Source organism: Osmia lignaria, unplaced genomic scaffold (genome assembly GCF_051020975.1).
Source record: "Osmia lignaria lignaria isolate PbOS001 unplaced genomic scaffold, iyOsmLign1 scaffold0016, whole genome shotgun sequence".
Classification (NCBI taxonomy): Eukaryota; Metazoa; Arthropoda; class Insecta; order Hymenoptera; family Megachilidae; genus Osmia; species Osmia lignaria.
The window spans coordinates 13,016,584-13,032,443 of NW_027478168.1; the positions used below are offsets into that span (position 1 = coordinate 13,016,584).

General features: G+C 40.3%; 2 protein-coding genes across 3 annotated transcripts; both read right to left on the bottom strand.

Moving 5' to 3' along the window:
- Positions 1-7,007: 7,007 nt before the first annotated feature.
- Positions 7,008-13,053, bottom strand: LOC117611170 (uncharacterized). Of its 2 annotated transcripts, XM_076693075.1 has the most exons (3): positions 11,026-13,053; positions 10,734-10,912; positions 7,008-10,620 (listed from the first exon to the last, which is right to left on the bottom strand). In XM_076693075.1, the coding sequence occupies exon 3, from the start codon at positions 9,318-9,320 to the stop codon at positions 7,008-7,010; it is 2,313 nt and encodes a 770-aa protein (XP_076549190.1). In that variant the 5' UTR covers positions 9,321-10,620; positions 10,734-10,912; positions 11,026-13,053. The 2 variants fall into 2 exon arrangements, with proteins under 2 accessions (XP_076549190.1, XP_076549191.1); XM_076693076.1 differs by lacking the exon at positions 11,026-13,053 and having other exon boundaries at positions 10,734-11,019.
- Positions 13,054-13,297: 244 nt separating this feature from the next.
- On the bottom strand, positions 13,298-15,266 carry LOC117611171 (uncharacterized). Its single transcript, XM_034339106.2, has 2 exons — positions 15,126-15,266; positions 13,298-14,455 (listed from the first exon to the last, which is right to left on the bottom strand). Exon 2 carries the CDS (start codon positions 14,437-14,439, stop codon positions 13,324-13,326), a length of 1,116 nt encoding a protein of 371 aa, XP_034194997.1. The 5' UTR covers positions 14,440-14,455; positions 15,126-15,266; the 3' UTR covers positions 13,298-13,323.
- Between the last annotated feature and the right edge of the window lie 594 nt (positions 15,267-15,860).

The following is a 15,860-nucleotide window of genomic DNA, read 5'->3' on the forward strand; positions in this document are numbered from 1 at the left end:
TTTATCGCGAACATTATTGCTAGGGCTTCTTTTTCGTAGGTGTCGTATTTAATTTCGGCTTCTTGCAATACTCGTGATGCGTATGCAATTGGTTTATCTTTCCCGATTTCTCCTTGTGATAATACTGCACCCAGAGCGTATTTAGATGCGTCTGTCGTAATAACGTATGGTTTCTCGAATTGTGGATACTGTAGAATGGGTGCGCTGCATAATATTTCCTTGAGTTTTACGAAAGCGTCTTGCTGTTCCGTGTTCCAGGAAAATTTAGTGTCTTTTTGCAGTAACCTCGTTAAAGGTTTTGCAATTTTTGCAAAATTATTTATGAATCGTCTATAGTATCCTGCGAGTCCTAAGAATTCTCTTATGTTCTTGACGTTCTTAGGAGTCGGAAATTTTTGGACAGCTTCTGTTTTTGCTGGGTCGGGTTTTATCCCTTCCCCACTTATTATATGACCTAGGAAGCATACTTCTGATTTAAGAAATTCGCATTTTTCGGGTTCAAGTTTTAATTTTACTTCTCTTAATTTCTGAGCGACTGTGTTGAATCTCATATTGAGTTCCTCTAGATTTTCTCCAAATACTATAATATCGTCAATGAAGACAAAGCAGATTTTTCCAATTGAGTCTCCTAAAGCTGTATTTATTACTCTTTGGAAGGTGCGTGGCGAATTTCTTAATCCGAAAGGTAGGACGTTGAATTCGAATCGTCCTAGTGGATGTATGCTGAAAGCTGTTTTGTGTATATCCCTTGGGTTCATTTTGATTTGATGGAAGCCTGATTTTAGATCTATTACATGATATACTTTTGCTTGTCCTAATTGATCAAAAATTTCGCTTATATTTGGGAGTAAATATGGATCTGGAATCGTTTTTTCGTTTAATTTCCTATAGTCTATCACTAGTCTCCATCTTTTCTTCCCTTCAGCTGTTTCCTTCTTCTTGACTACCCAAGTTGGAGCGTTAAAAGCGATTTTTGAGTGTGTGACAAAACCGTTTGCGATTAATTTCTCCGTTTCTCGTATTGCAGTTTCTTTTAATTTATGTGGCAAGGGAAATTGTTTTACATATACGGGTTTCTCGTCCGTTAGGTTAATTTCGTGTTGTTCCGTATTGTAGGACTCTATTTTATCTCCTTCTAACCAAAATATGTCATTATTTTTATCGATCAGTTCCCTCATTATGGCTTTCTTGTCCTCAGATAGGTTTCCGTTTCTTTGCTTTCCGTCACAATACTGTTTCCCTTATTTTCTGTAAGACTGATTGTTTCTACTTCTAATATTTCGTTTTCGTTTATTTCTGGTAGGTTTTCTGTTTTTTGGAATCCTTCCAGTATATCTTCTACGTCGTATGAGGCATAGTTATATTTGTTTTCTAAAAGGTCGGTTTCGTTTTTGAATTTGATGTTTGTATTTTCGTCTACTTTGGTTAGAAATTCTGTATAATCATATAAATCTATCTCGCACATTTCTTCGCTTTTATCGAGTACTGTATTTATATTGTTTATTATTTGTTCTACATATTCGTTATCTGTTTCTAGATGTTCTTCCAGGTTTGATGGCGTCATGTATTCTGTGTTTACTGTTGTGGTTTGTTGTTTGTCTGTTGCATTATCTAGTCTGTCTACTATGTTCAATAGGTGTAGGATGTCGTTGTTAAGGCTATATTCTGAATCTCCTGTTAAGGTTTCTGATCGTGAAAGGTTTTGGTCTAGACTGTCCTTGTTGCTTAGATTTCTGTTAATTTCTGTTTGGTGCAGGCTTCCTGAGTCCGTGTGTACGGGGGTCAGTGTCTTATTCGCGTGAGTCGTGTCTTGAAGTATTTTGTTGAGGAAGCATTTTTGCTCGTCTGTTAGTTTTGGTAACTGATGTGGAGCTAATGTTTGACTTGTTATGTTTGCCTCTCCTGATTTTAGTTCGAATCTTCCATTATTTATTTCTACGTATCCCTCGTCTAATCTTAATCTTTGTTCGAGGAGCACCTTTATTCCTAATATTCCGTCGTATGGTATCGAAAAGTCTTCTGGTGCTACGTGAAAATCAAAATATTGGCAATTTATAGGTATTCTTACTGCTCCTAGTGTTTGTATTGGTTTGTCCGTAATGCCTGAAAGTAATATTTTTCTGTCTTCTAATATTGCGTTTATAGGGATTTGGTCTTTTTTTATAATATTCAATTGTGCACCGCTGTCAATGAGGAGGTTGCATTCCTTTCTTGTGTAAGGATTTTCTATTGTAATGTATTGTAATAGGTTTTCCAATCTCAGTGAATACATTGCCATTCTTGTTGTTATTCTTTCTTCTTTTATGATTTGATTATCGGGCAAGTTGGGTCCTAGCGTTTTTTTGTCGATGGTAGCAGAGCGTGGTTAAGGCAAATAAAATGATAGTGTGCACCACATGAGTAAAAGAGGAAAAAAATATATTCAGAACAAGCAAAAACGTTTTCTCCAAGCACAAGGTCCAAGCGCAGAAACATCGAACATCGAGGGCGCGAAACGGAAGCGCCAAAACGGCGCCGCAAATTGGCGCGAGGATATCTAACGCATAGCGCGAATTTCAACACTCCCCCTTATCCGCGCGTCAATGAATCGCGCATGTTAATTTTGCATATTGAGTAACTTTACACACTTTAGATGTTTTATTTTTGGTAATGACTTAGTGAACATATCGGCTATCATATCATTTGTGCTTAGATACTCCACGCTAATGTTGCCATTTTCCTGTGCTTCACGTGAGTAGTGATACCTTATATCTACATGCTTACTTCTAGAATGGTGAACGCTATCTCTACATAGGGTTATTGCGCTCTGATTGTCGCAGAATACGGTCGATGCATCTGGTATGAATTCCTTAAGTTTAATATGGTACAGTAGTTCCCTTAAATATACGACTTCTTTCGTGACTTCTGAAAGCGCTATGTATTCGGCCTCCATAGTTGACAACGCAACGCATTTCTGCTTCCTTGTTCCCCAACTAATTGGACCACCCGCTAAGGTTACAACGTATCCAGTGCACGAATGTCTATCAACTACATCGCCTGCCCAGTCAGAGTCTACGTACGCTTGTAATTTGGTATTTCCTTTGGTATATGTTATCGCATAATCTGTTGTTCCGCGTAAATATCTTAATACGCGTTTTGCCTTTTGCCAATGACTTATGTCTGGATTATCACAAAATCGACTTAATGCACTCGCTGCAAATGCAATGTCTGGGCGTGTCGCGTTAGCCAGATATATTAAACTCCCTACTAACTCACGATATTGCTTTCCTCGAGTTTCTAATGTATTCTCGTCGGATTGTGAAGCATCCGCCTTTACAAATTTTTCATTTGGCTCCAACGGGGTTGCCGAAGGTTTACAATTATCCATTCCGAACCGTTTTAACAAATTTTCCGTGTATCGGCGCTGTGATATTTTCATGCTTCCATTTCCAGCTTCCCTATCAATATGCATACCTAAAATATCTTTAACCTCGCCGAGATCATTCATCTTAAACTTACGTTTTAGTAACTCTTTAACTTTATGTATCCTACTTAAACTCTTTGATCCGATTAATAAATCATCTACATATACTACGATTATGACATCGCTATTTTCATCTGAATCTGTATACACACAGGGATTAGCCGCGTTTTTCTTAAAGTTTATACTCGCTAAATAACGATTCAATTTTTGATACCATTCTCTGCCTGCTTGTTTCAAGCCGTATAGAGGTTTCTTTAACTTACACACTTTTTCTTCTTGAGAAGCGTCCTTGAACATCTCCGGTTGAACCATGTAGAGTTCATCTGTCAAGTCTCCTTGGACGTATGCTGTGACCACGTCCATTTGATGAACGTACATTTGTTTCTCCACACAGCATGCTAGAAAGGTTCTAATGGTCTCGTATCTAGCGACTGGAGCAAACACCTCGTCATAGTCGATTCCTTTCGTTTGCTGATCTCCACGCGCAACCAACCTCGCTTTAAATTTATCCAAGGATCCATCTTGTTTCGTTTTTACCTTGAAAACCCATCTATTCGTTAATACTTTAGTATTTCTGGGTCTACTTACCAGATCCCAAGTATTGTTGTCAATAAGGGAGTTATATTCAGTCTTCATGGCCTCTAGCCACAATTCTTTTTCTGGACTATTCATCGCTTCTTTTACGTTGCTTGGTTCCACGTACTGATCATTTTGAACTATCATTGCTGTGTCGTATATTTTTCTTGGCCTGCCTGGTTTCCCTGTCCTCAACAACCTTGGTCGTCCAGGTCCTCTATTTACTTGAATCGGAGTATTTTCACTGGCATCATGAAACACAGGTTCATCATCGTCAATAATTGTTTCGTTTTCTTCAACTTCTTCAATAGGAGGATTAACTGGAATATCTATATGTGTTCGTTCTTCCAAAATCTCTTGCCCCCCCTCAACCATAAATTCTTCATATTTGTAGTTCGTTTGGAAATCATTTAAGAATTTTACATCTCTGGCTGTGTCCATTTTCCTTTCGTTCGGGATCCATACTTTATATGCCTTAGATTCTGAAGAATATCCTACGAATATCCCGCTCTTGGCTCGTGGATCCATTTTTCCTTTTCCAGGATTGCGATCGAGGACAACACTTTTACAGCCGAATGTTCTAAAGTGGGATACCACAGGCGCCTTACCTGTCCACATTTTAAAGGGGGTTTCCCCATCGAGGCTACTAGACGGACTTCTATTTCTGATATAGTTCGCTGTTGATATTGCCTCTGCCCAAAATGCAGGTGACAAATTAGATACCAGCAATAAACACCTTGCCATTTCTACCAGCGTCCTATTCCGTCTTTCTGCGATGCCATTCTGCTGTGGAGTGTGTGTGACTGTTAATCGTCTACGTATGCCACACTGATTCAAGTATTTGTCGAACTCCTGATTGCAGAATTCTTTTCCATTATCGGATTGTATACATTTTAGCCTTTTTTCTGTTTGATTCTCCACCAGATTCTTAAACTTTTTAAACTCAGTTAATGCATCACTCTTGCTTTTCAAAAATCTGATTTCGCACCATCTGGAATGATCATCCACGAGCACCATGAAGTACCTCGATCCACCCAAGGACTGAGTTCGCATTGGACCACAAATGTCAATGTGTACAATATCCAATATTTCAGTTTTTCTTTCTGATTTCTTTGGGAATGGTAATCGTGTAAATTTTCCTTTCAAACATATCTCACATGGAGGAAGCTGCTCATTCAGTTCGAGATTTATTCCATGTGCAAGCTTGTTCTTCACAATTTTCTTTAAGTCTGTTGCATTTAGATGGCCATATCTCCGATGCCATTCCAACAGTTTTGACTTTTCTGGCATTATTTTCCTGGCATGTTCATTATTTTCTTCTATACAATAAAGGCCATCGTTACGATTTGCTCTTAAAAGAATTTTATTATCTTTATTTCTAACTTCAGCAGAATTCTTTCTGAAAATAACGTGATGACCCTGATCAGTAATTTTCGCTACTGATAACAAATCAGTTCTTAGATCTGGTACATAAAGTGTATCCAATAGATTAAATACATGTTCGTTATTGGTAATCTGAACTATGCCTTTGCCTTTGATTTCTGTCGTTTCAGAACTTGCTAAATTCAAATTTTTGTACTCAGACGTTTGTAATTCTTTAAATCTCCTTTCGTCTTGACACATATGTGAAGTGCAACCACTGTCCAGACACCACCTGGAATTACGTGAAACTGTTAATGCAGAATGTTTAATGGCCGAAGCATACAAACAGTCCTGTTCTGCGTTATTAGCCTTATGCTTGTTTGCATTCTTTCTCTTTTTGCATTCAGTAAATTTATGGCCAAATTTCTTGCAATAGTTACATCTAAACTTAAATGCTTCTTTGGGTTCCTGTTTTTCATTGCTTTCTGTCCTTGGTTTGAATTTTGGGTTTCGTTGAAAATTCTTGCCAATTGAGAAAGCGTCTTGAACTGTTCCAGGAACATTCCCTTTTCGAGCATCGCTCTCCTCTAAAATCTTTAATCTTAAGTTCTCTGGTGAAGGCAACTCGTCCCTGGTTTCTATTGCACAACGAAAGTTTTCAAAATTACTTGGCAAACTATACAATAACATAATGGCTAGGAGATCTTCGTTAATTTCAATATCCATATTTTGCAACTTATCGACTGCATCAAAGAAATTGTTCATATGTTCTCTGATATCTTGACCCTCTTGCATCTTATGTAAAGTCAATTGCTTCAATAACGTTGCCTTGCGAGCAGGGCCTTTTGTTCGATAGATCGATTCTAATTTCAACCAAACTTCACGAGAAGTTTCGCAGGACTTTATTTGACTTAATTGAGATGGGTGTATAGATAAAATTAAATCTGACCTTGCCTTCTTGTCCATTGTCTTCCAGATACGGACTTCATTTTCCGAGGCAGTTTCCTTAAGCATTATTTCACCATTTATATATCCCCACGCGTCATTTTTGATCAATAAAGCCTCAGCTTGCATACGCCACGTATCATAGTTGTCCTTTCCAAGCAGTTCAATTCGTATTGAATTTGATTGACTCATGGCTTATACTTGACGCAGGAAGAAATATCTTTCCCACGTGGCCGGTTCAGAGTTAACCTCACTTTCTGCTCGACGCACCACGTGCTTTTCAGGAACTTAACTATTTTTACCTTAATTCTTTAATACGCGGTATCGTCTGGGCCCATAACCTGTCGATGGTAGCAGAGCGTGGTTAAGGCAAATAAAATGATAGTGTGCACCACATGAGTAAAAGAGGAAAAAAATATATTCAGAACAAGCAAAAACGTTTTCTCCAAGCACAAGGTCCAAGCGCAGAAACATCGAACATCGAGGGCGCGAAACGGAAGCGCCAAAACGGCGCCGCAAATTGGCGCGAGGATATCTAACGCATAGCGCGAATTTCAACATTTTTTCTGTTCTGATTCATTCAGCTCTGTACTGTCGTTAATTTTATATGTTTCGAGCGGCTCATCATTGCTCCTCCCTATGCGCTCTCTCCAGGAGGAGTCTATTCGTTTCCCTGTCTGTGCTGTTGGTGGTTTTGCCCTCTGTGGCATTCTTCTGTTGTGTGATTCGTACTTTTGCACAGGTTGCAGATTTTTCCGGCGCTGTTTTCCAGGCTTTTTAGTTTCCTGCATGCGTCTATTAAGTGTCCTGGCTCTTCGCAGTAGGAACAAATATCTCTTTTTTGTGCTCGTAGTTCGATGGCTTTCAGTTTTCTACATTCTTTTATTGTATGATTGGGGGTTCTACAATAGTCGCAAAATTTTCGCGGTTCGTTCGTGTGTCTCGGGTTATCTCTGTTGCTATTATTATTTCTGGAGTAGTTATTGCTGTTAAAATTTCCATTGCCATTATTATTTCTGAAGTGATTATTGCCGTTAAAATTTCCGTTGTAGTTATATTTTCTCTGGAAGTTACTATTATTATGGTTAAAATTGTGATTATCTCCATACAAGTCATTTGATCTACGTTGAGGGTTTCTCAACTCATAGTAGCTTCCTGCCGAGTGACCTAATTGGTTACGATTTTGGTATTTAATTGGGTGTGTCCTAGTTTGGAAGACTCTTGCCCCTTCGCATTCTTCTGCATCATGGCCTTCTTCGTTGCAGTTTGTGCACATGATCAATTGGAGTCTATTGTTTTTCGTTAATGGACAGTGTTTTATAGTATGGCCCAATTTATTGCAGAGTGGGCACATAGGTGTTGGGCAATTTTCGGCTGTATGGTATCTACTATTATAAATTTCGCAGAGTTCCGTAATTTTTGGGAATCTTGTGCAGGTGTTTGGATCGTGACCGCTTCCTTTGCACTTCCAGCATGTTTCGTATTCAATTATGAATGGGCATTGGGTGACCGTGTGACCCATTACTTGGCAATATTGGCAATAATTTCCTTTTGATCTATTCATTCTACATGCGTCTATGGAATGTCCCTGGGTGTTGCAATATTTACAAATAAGCTCTATCTTGTTTCTAGCGAATTTACAATTGTATGATATGTGGTCTTTGTTTTTGCAGTATACACATGCCGCGTTATTGCAAAATAATGCTTCGTGGTTTAGTTCTTTGCATATTTGACACGTATACGTTACTGGGTTTGCGTCGTATTTCTCGAGGCTACATAGTACACTAGCTGAGTCGCCGCCTCTCAGCATGTTTTGTTTCTTTAACCTTGATTCGATGTCGATGGCCTCTTGTATAAGGACGTTTAAATCGTCTTTCTGCTTTAATTCTATTCTAATTTCCTGCTTTAGCCCATTTTTGAAGCTTTTTACTGCGTCGTTTTTAATCGTCCTGTCAAAGTCCTGTATGATTTGTTGGTTTATGCCTGTTTCCATTCTTTTTAAGTCTTTAATTTGTATTACTAGTTCCTGTAATCTATTCCCGTAGCTAAGTACTGTTTCGCCTGGTTTTTGTGTTAGTTCTGTTAATTTTCCATATAAACTGTGTATATTTTCGGTGGATGGGAATAATGACTTTATTGCCTGAATAAAATCGTTTACGTTATTTATCGGTGAGTTTATTAGTGCTTTGTATACCTCTCCTTTTAATTTAATTTTTAGGATCGGGATTAGGCTTGGTTCGTCTACGGGTGTTATAATGTTTTTAGCATGTTTTACTTTTTCAACGTATTCGGTAACTGAAATATTTTTCCCGTCGAATTCGGGTACTAGGTTTGCTACGTATTTCAAGGGTAATCTTAGAGGTTGGATTTGAATTTGTTGGTCTGTCATTTTCTTTCTCGGACTTACGCAGGTGAGTGTTAAATTTCCTTCGCTATTCTCTCCGTCCAGATTTCCTATTAGGCTTGGTTGTTCTGTGATTCCTTCAATTTCGAGTAGGGATATGTCGTTTTTGCAGCTGTTGTTTATTGTTTCGTTTAGTATTTCGGTATTGTTTCTGTTATCCTGGGGACTTATTCGGATTAGTGGGGATGCGAAAGTTCCTGTTTGTTTGTTATTATCTGCTTCGTTACTTGGGTTAATTGTAAATCCTATACTCTTGTTTTGCCAGTTGGCACTTCCGTTTTCCGTTTGGTTAGTGTTTACTGTTAGATTTTTAACATTCTTTGTTCTGGGTATTGCACCTAGATTTGTATTCGCGTTTGACGCCTCGGCTGTGACTTCTGGTGTGAAGTCAAATGTTCTTCGTTCTGTTGGTGAGCGCGGTGTTTTACGGCTTTGTAAAAAGGCTGACGCGTAATTACGATCTTCTACAATACTTTTAAGTTCAGGATTTTCTTGTGTCCTGCTTCTTGTTAATCTGTTTCCGTCCGTAGTATTTTTGTTATCCGTTGGTTTAAGATTTTTATTATTCATTTGAAATTTTCATTATTTGTGATTATTTAGAGGGTAAATGAGTTCGTTTTATATTTAAGAGATTTTTATGTATGCTTCGTAGCAGTATTTCAATAAATTCTTGTGTTGTATATAAAATTGATTCGAAAGTGAATGACTTGGATTTTTCTAAGGTTGCAGACAAAGATTTATATTCTCGAGCTAGATTTTTTTCTTGAGTCTACCCTATATTACAGGTTAGTAGCGTTCGTTGGCGTTCGATTCGTACCGGAACCACTGTGAAGTCGCAGGGTCCCCTCTCTCACCGAGTCCTCTGCGCACTTGTATAATTATCTCTAAGCTACTGATTTGGTAGGGGTTCTTACTTACCTTTCGCTGGGCGCGGATACCTGTAGAGATGAGTCGTCTTGGTTAGTGGAGTCGGTAGGGTAGATGGTCTAATTGAGGTTCACGCACTTCTGATCACAACAAATGTTTATTTGGTTCGAGTACAACCTTTAACTTGCGCGCGCTTTACGGATGAGGTTGCTCTGTCGGATCCCTGAGTTCCGTAGCAGAGTCGTACTTCGCGGAGTTAGGTGCGCGTCTTAGAATTGGTATCTCGGATTTTCGCTAGACGAACTGGCCGATTCCGAACAGCTTTCGCGGATCGCTTAGGTGATCTGATCACTACAAATTCTGGGGTTGATAAAAATTATACTGTTCTGTCTACACGGGTTCTGTACTGGTTCTGCGCGATATTGGATCTGTCGCGAGCGGGCTTGGTCGCGTTATTATATATTGATGAGCGAGGTCAATCGTTTGGTTGTCAGTTCGGGTGAACCACCTCGTTCGGATTGTCAGCGTTCTTGCGATACGTTGACCCGAGCGAGCTGCTCACTCAGACTTTTCGGAACTATGAATTCGGATAATGAAATAAGAGTTTAAAGAATGTGGATGGCGAAATAAGGGTTCCAAGAATGCGTCACAGGACGTGACAGAATATATTGGAAATGGGTATTAAACTAAAAATAATGATACAGTTTCTAAAACACAAAATGAATTTATTTCTCAAATGAACACTCAGAAGACGTCTGCACAGTTTGAAAACTAAAGTTGAAGTGAGGAGTTGTCAGCGGAAAAACCCCTATTGGATCCACTTAGAAAACTAAATATAGAAATGCCCGGAGTTTTATTGCTCAGGCCATTCCTGGAAAACTCTATACACCCATCGGTCCCCAACCTAAAGACCGTTGTATAAACCATGACTCTGTCCGTATCCTTTGACACTGGACTTGTTTTTGTTACCTGATTGTTTCCAGATAAACTAACAGAATAAATGCTGAAAATATAGAAAAAGAAATCATATTACTATATATTGCTACATTATACTCAACAATATTAATTTGGAATAAAGAATGTATTGAAAAAAATAAGATTTAATATTTCTTTTACTTTAAACATATTTCCTTATATATCCTACGAGAAAGTAATTGCATCTGTTTTCAGAGTACGTTTTTCTCATTTGCCCTAGTATTTCATTCCGCACTGTTTAATTTCTGTAATGTAACTATTCAACTATTCTACTCCATAATTTTTTGGTTGTAATTCCCTCATCAATGTCTGAATAAATGCTGAAAATAAAGAAGAATAAATCATATTATTATATATTGATACATTTTACTCAACAACATTAATTTGGAATAAAGAATGTATTGAAGAAAGTAAGATTTGATATTTCTTTTACCTTAAACATACTTCCAGATATATCTTGTAAGAAAGTAACTGCATTCAATTTCCACATGTTTTTCACTATAACCTATACCTGTCAATCAATCAATCAATCAACTCAACTCACTAATTTCGCCCCTAAGGGCCGGCGCTTTTGGGGACTTATCTGTCCCCTGTTGCGTGTGGATTTAGTGTTCTAGGGATATTTAGAATTTGCCGAACGTGGGTAAGGTGCCCGTGGAGCGCTGAAGCGCTCTGCTCGCGGCGCGGCTTTTAATAAATCAAAACACCTTTGCGTAAGAAATAAAAATTTATACGACTTTATTTCGTGACTATAACTTTGACAAAAATGTATGCAGGCTGCCATCCCCTCCTCGCTAGATCCTGAATCCTCCCTCAGGATCATCCCTGGCCCAATGGTGGAGGAGCCCATCCCTGTCCGGAGGCGGTCCCTCTCCCTGGCTTCGGTCCACCCTTGGGCGAGTGAAAGATGGTGGTGCCCCGCCAAGACTCGAGAACGATTCCATGCACACGTGCTAAGAGAAAGCGTGGGATCCAGAGAGAACGAAAGAGAAAAAGGTCTCGCGCTAGCGAGCCAAGGCAACCCTTAAGAGAATTTACTACCCTCTGTATATAAGCAGGATGTCGAAGAGACTTCAACAGTTTCAAGAACCAACAGGATTTTCGTTAAGAGTAACGAATTAGATACGGCCCGCAATAAATTAGTTTCTTAAAAACTTCAAGTGTGACAGTCTTATTTCTCCGGATTTCCAACTCTCTCTCAACACGATCACTCGCGCTGAAAGGTTTACAGTGTCCTATCTTTTATTTGTTTATTCCTTTGAATTTTGGCTCCTAATTTATGAGCATTGATATAACATAATGCAGACATGCTGCAACCATACTCTTATGGCATCGTCGCCATATTACATTTCATTCAACGCTTGTGATTACAAGCTTGCAGCTAAATTCACTCGATATTGCACACATACATACAGGCGAGGTTTGCAACACCCCGTATTGCGCAATGAACCCTATCGGCCACGCGCCTTCGGGGATGTGCTGGCAGCCCCGCCAACACCAAACCCCGCGCATTTTTAAATTTCGTCACTTATACCTGTCCATACTTTTAAATCTTACTCAGTCCATACTTTTAGAGTCTGCTCATCTTTTGTCCGAATCGGTGTGTATGTGTGTGTACGTGTGCGTATGTGTCTGTGTGACCCCTTTTAATCGCCTCTTACGACAGGTAGGGGATACCGTGGCCGTATTCTAAGCTCCCCGAGCCACAGGGGGTATCAATCAATCAAAACTTTCACCCCGATTTGCTTTTCGGGTGCTTTAGCACCCCCGAAGGCAAGGGGTTGGCATTTTTGGGGACTTTTCCGTCCCCGTGTTGCCCAACGAACGCTCTCGTGCCCGCGCCTAGGGCCAAACTCCCGCGCATTTTGAAAAGCTAATTTTCCTCTTTGTGCTTTATCTTATTTTTACATGTTTTCGCTTTGTTTTTAATCCATACTTTTACATTTTCACTCGTTCCATACTTTTGTATCCATGTATTCCCTCGTTTCTATAGTCATGTTTTCTATCGTATTTTGTATCGAAGTGTATCAGCGCTTCTTATTTGAATTACAGATATCTTTTCTTTACAATTTTACAACTTAATGCCTATCCTAGTTTACATTTGATTATTCTATTACTATTGTTAGAAATTTATTTACATACTTTCCTTACTTTGAGTATTTCACATTTTCACTCCCACACACTCCATTCACACCATCATACTTGCAGTTATCCTTCCTTACTCCTTATCAGCCGAGCTATCGGTAACCATCCTTCAAGTCTACTATTTCTTTGAACTTCTAGTTTACTCTACTTAGTCAATATCATTTAATTCCTTGCTGACTCTATTCTGTTGCCTTGAAGGTCTGATTCCGTTTACATGCTCGACATGTTTAGTTCGCCATTACCGCATTCCCAAAAGGGGTATGATTTTGTCTTTTCTTTTCTTTCTTTTACAGGTCGTTCATCCTTCCACTCATCCTAGGGCCCCCGCACGCGGTAGTCGGCTATTTTGGGCCAGGGTCTTTTATTATTTCTACCATTTTACTTTCGCTTCTCTATTTTTCTTATAAAGATTATAAACCCTCCACTTTGTCATTTAATTTTTACCCGCCATGCGGCAGGCGCCCCCAGCCGGCGCCGCCTCCATCCCTCATCCTCTTTCTCGCTTCACACTCTCTCTCTCTCATACTCACACCCGCTAGAGCCGGTTTTACCGAGAATAGCGACTCCATCATGCCACGCACGCGTATTAAATTATTCTTCCCGTTTTTATTAGAAATCTCGCAACCGCCACGCATACAGCCGGTCTTTCTTTTCTCACAAGGTCTTGGTATTGTGGTCTGCCGCTGAACCCCTTTTCTCGCATCTTCGCTACGAATTCGTCCCTGATGTGATCGTACTTCTCGCATTCCCAGAGGACGTGAGCCAGGTCCTCCACGTGCTCTCTACAGTCGCATCCATGGTCCTCCACCACGTGTTTCCTCGCCAGTGACTCGCTCAGGTTGTAGTGGTTGGCTCTTATTCTGCTGAGCACCGATATTGTCCTTCTGTCTTGGGTAACGAATTTTTCAAACCACGGTTTTCGGCGCTGTTTGTTCGTATCTATTTCGCTAAAGTATTTAACATCTTTGTATCGCGCTTCGTTTCTCATTTCCGTCGCGAACTCTTTCCACGCATTCCTTACCAGATTCACTAGCATGTCTTCGTACGGTAACGCGTATTCACAATTCGGGGTTTGTTCCGTGGCCCTTTTGGCCGCCGCGTCCGCTCTCTCATTACCCGCGATTCCTCTATGCGCAGGCACCCACACAAATACCACTGGCGTTTTTTTCCGGTTCACAGTCTCATTCAACGGTAAGTTTTTCATTAAGTATATTTCACATAATTCTTTCATAATTTTCGCCACAATTTCTCCTCTTTTCATCTTAACAATGTCTTTAATATCTTTGTTTTTTGCAGCTTCTAGTACCTTCAACACACTCGCAGAATCACTATAAACGAGCAGTCTTCTACCATCACCGGACTGACTGTACAACCTGAGGGCCTCCGCCACCGCCACTGCTTCCGCAGTGAAGATTGTGGCTCCAGGGTTCATGCTGAACGTATTCTCCTCCCAGTTATTTTGCTGTTTCGTCACCACGGCTGCACCCACCGCCTGGGCTCCCTCTCGTTTCGACCCATCGGTGTACATCTCGGCAAATTCCTCGTCTATCGAGCCGTACCGCTGTCTGGTTTCAGCTGGGACACTCATCAGGGCCGCTTCCGGTAATACCATCATCTCACCCGCTCTCCATTTTATCCAGGGTTCAGGGCAGGCCGCCAATTCCACCACCGGACGCTCCGCGCCAGCCCTCGCTGATTCCATCAGGTCTATGTTTTTTCTGAAAATTTTTATCACATAAGTCCATTTGTTTTCCAACCTATTACTGAACCCTTCCCAAGCTTCGTACAGCCATTCGACGAATGCGCCCCTACGGTTTCCTATTTTTTTAAGGAGGTATTTACCCGTTAGCAACTCTATTCTATTTCTAAACGCCATTATACCCGTTTCCACGTGCATGACATTGGCTGGAGTCGATATTCTATATCCCATCGCTACCCTCATCCCTGCATTCTGTATCTTATTCATTCTATCTACATTGTTAACACTGCCATCGGTATATATCATAGCCCCGTACTCGACCACCGACCTCACGAGCGCCTTGTACAGTACCAACATGATTCTTTGATCGACTCCCCTCGCGATATGCGCGATGTACCTCAGCATGTGCAACCTGTCCCTAGTTGTTTTTTCAACGTTTCTAGTGTGCTCTTTAAAGTAGCATTTCTTATCAAACATAACCCCCAAGAACTTTGCCTCGTTTGATTCTGTTATTCTAGTATTTCCCACCCTTACTTCTACAGGTTGGTTGGCTCTGTGGTCTGAGCTCCTTGTTCTTCGCCATCTTGATCAATTTACTATCACCGTTTTTTCTATGGACAGGCCTAGCCCTATTTTGTTCAGGTTCTCTACAATCTTGTCAAGGGCATTTTCCATTTTTCTACCGTTACCTATTCTTTGATCTTCCGTCGAAACGTATATGCCTATGTCGTCCGCGAATTGTAGTTTTACTATCTCTTCATCGTCAATTCGCTCCATAATGTCGCTTGTGTAGATATTGTACAGGATAGAGCTCAGTACCGATCCCTGGGGGAGTCCTCTTTTTATTGTTCCCTCCACATCTTCCTCGAATCTTCTGATCACCGTGACAGTTCTGTCTTCTAGTCAGCTCTTAATATATTTGAATATTTTTGTTGGGCACCTTTTTTTCATTAGGATTGACAGGAGCATACCATGATCGACCCTGTCGTATGCCGATTTAACGTCGAGAAACGCCGCTAGTGTGGCTCTGCCATTGTGAAAGCCACTCTGTACGTCTGTTCTTATTCTGATCAGGTTATCGATCGTCGATCTTCCCCTTCTGAATCCGTTTTGCCACTCGTGCATGATATTATTTTCTTCCGCCTAATTAACCAACCTGGTGTTCACTATTCTTTCCATTAGTTTACCCATACAGTTGGTCAGAACTATCGGTCTTAACGCCTTTTTCCCGGGTTTGTCTAGGAGGATCACCGCAGCCGTTTTCCAGCTCGGTGGTATCACCCCCATTTCCCATATCCTGTTGAACAATCTTAGCATTATCTTTAGGAAACTGAAGGGCAACGTACCTATCGTTTTATTGTCAATTCCATCTTTTCCCGGGGCTGACTTTTTATTCATTCTTTCTACGGCACTCGAGATCTCCT

Excerpts from the sequence above, each read along its gene's own strand:
- LOC117611170 (XM_076693075.1), bottom strand. The coding sequence starts at position 9,320 with ATGAATAATAAAAATCTTAAACCAACGGATAACAAAAATACTACGGAC.
- LOC117611171 (XM_034339106.2), bottom strand. The coding sequence starts at position 14,439 with ATGGAATCAGCGAGGGCTGGCGCGGAGCGTCCGGTGGTGGAATTGGCG.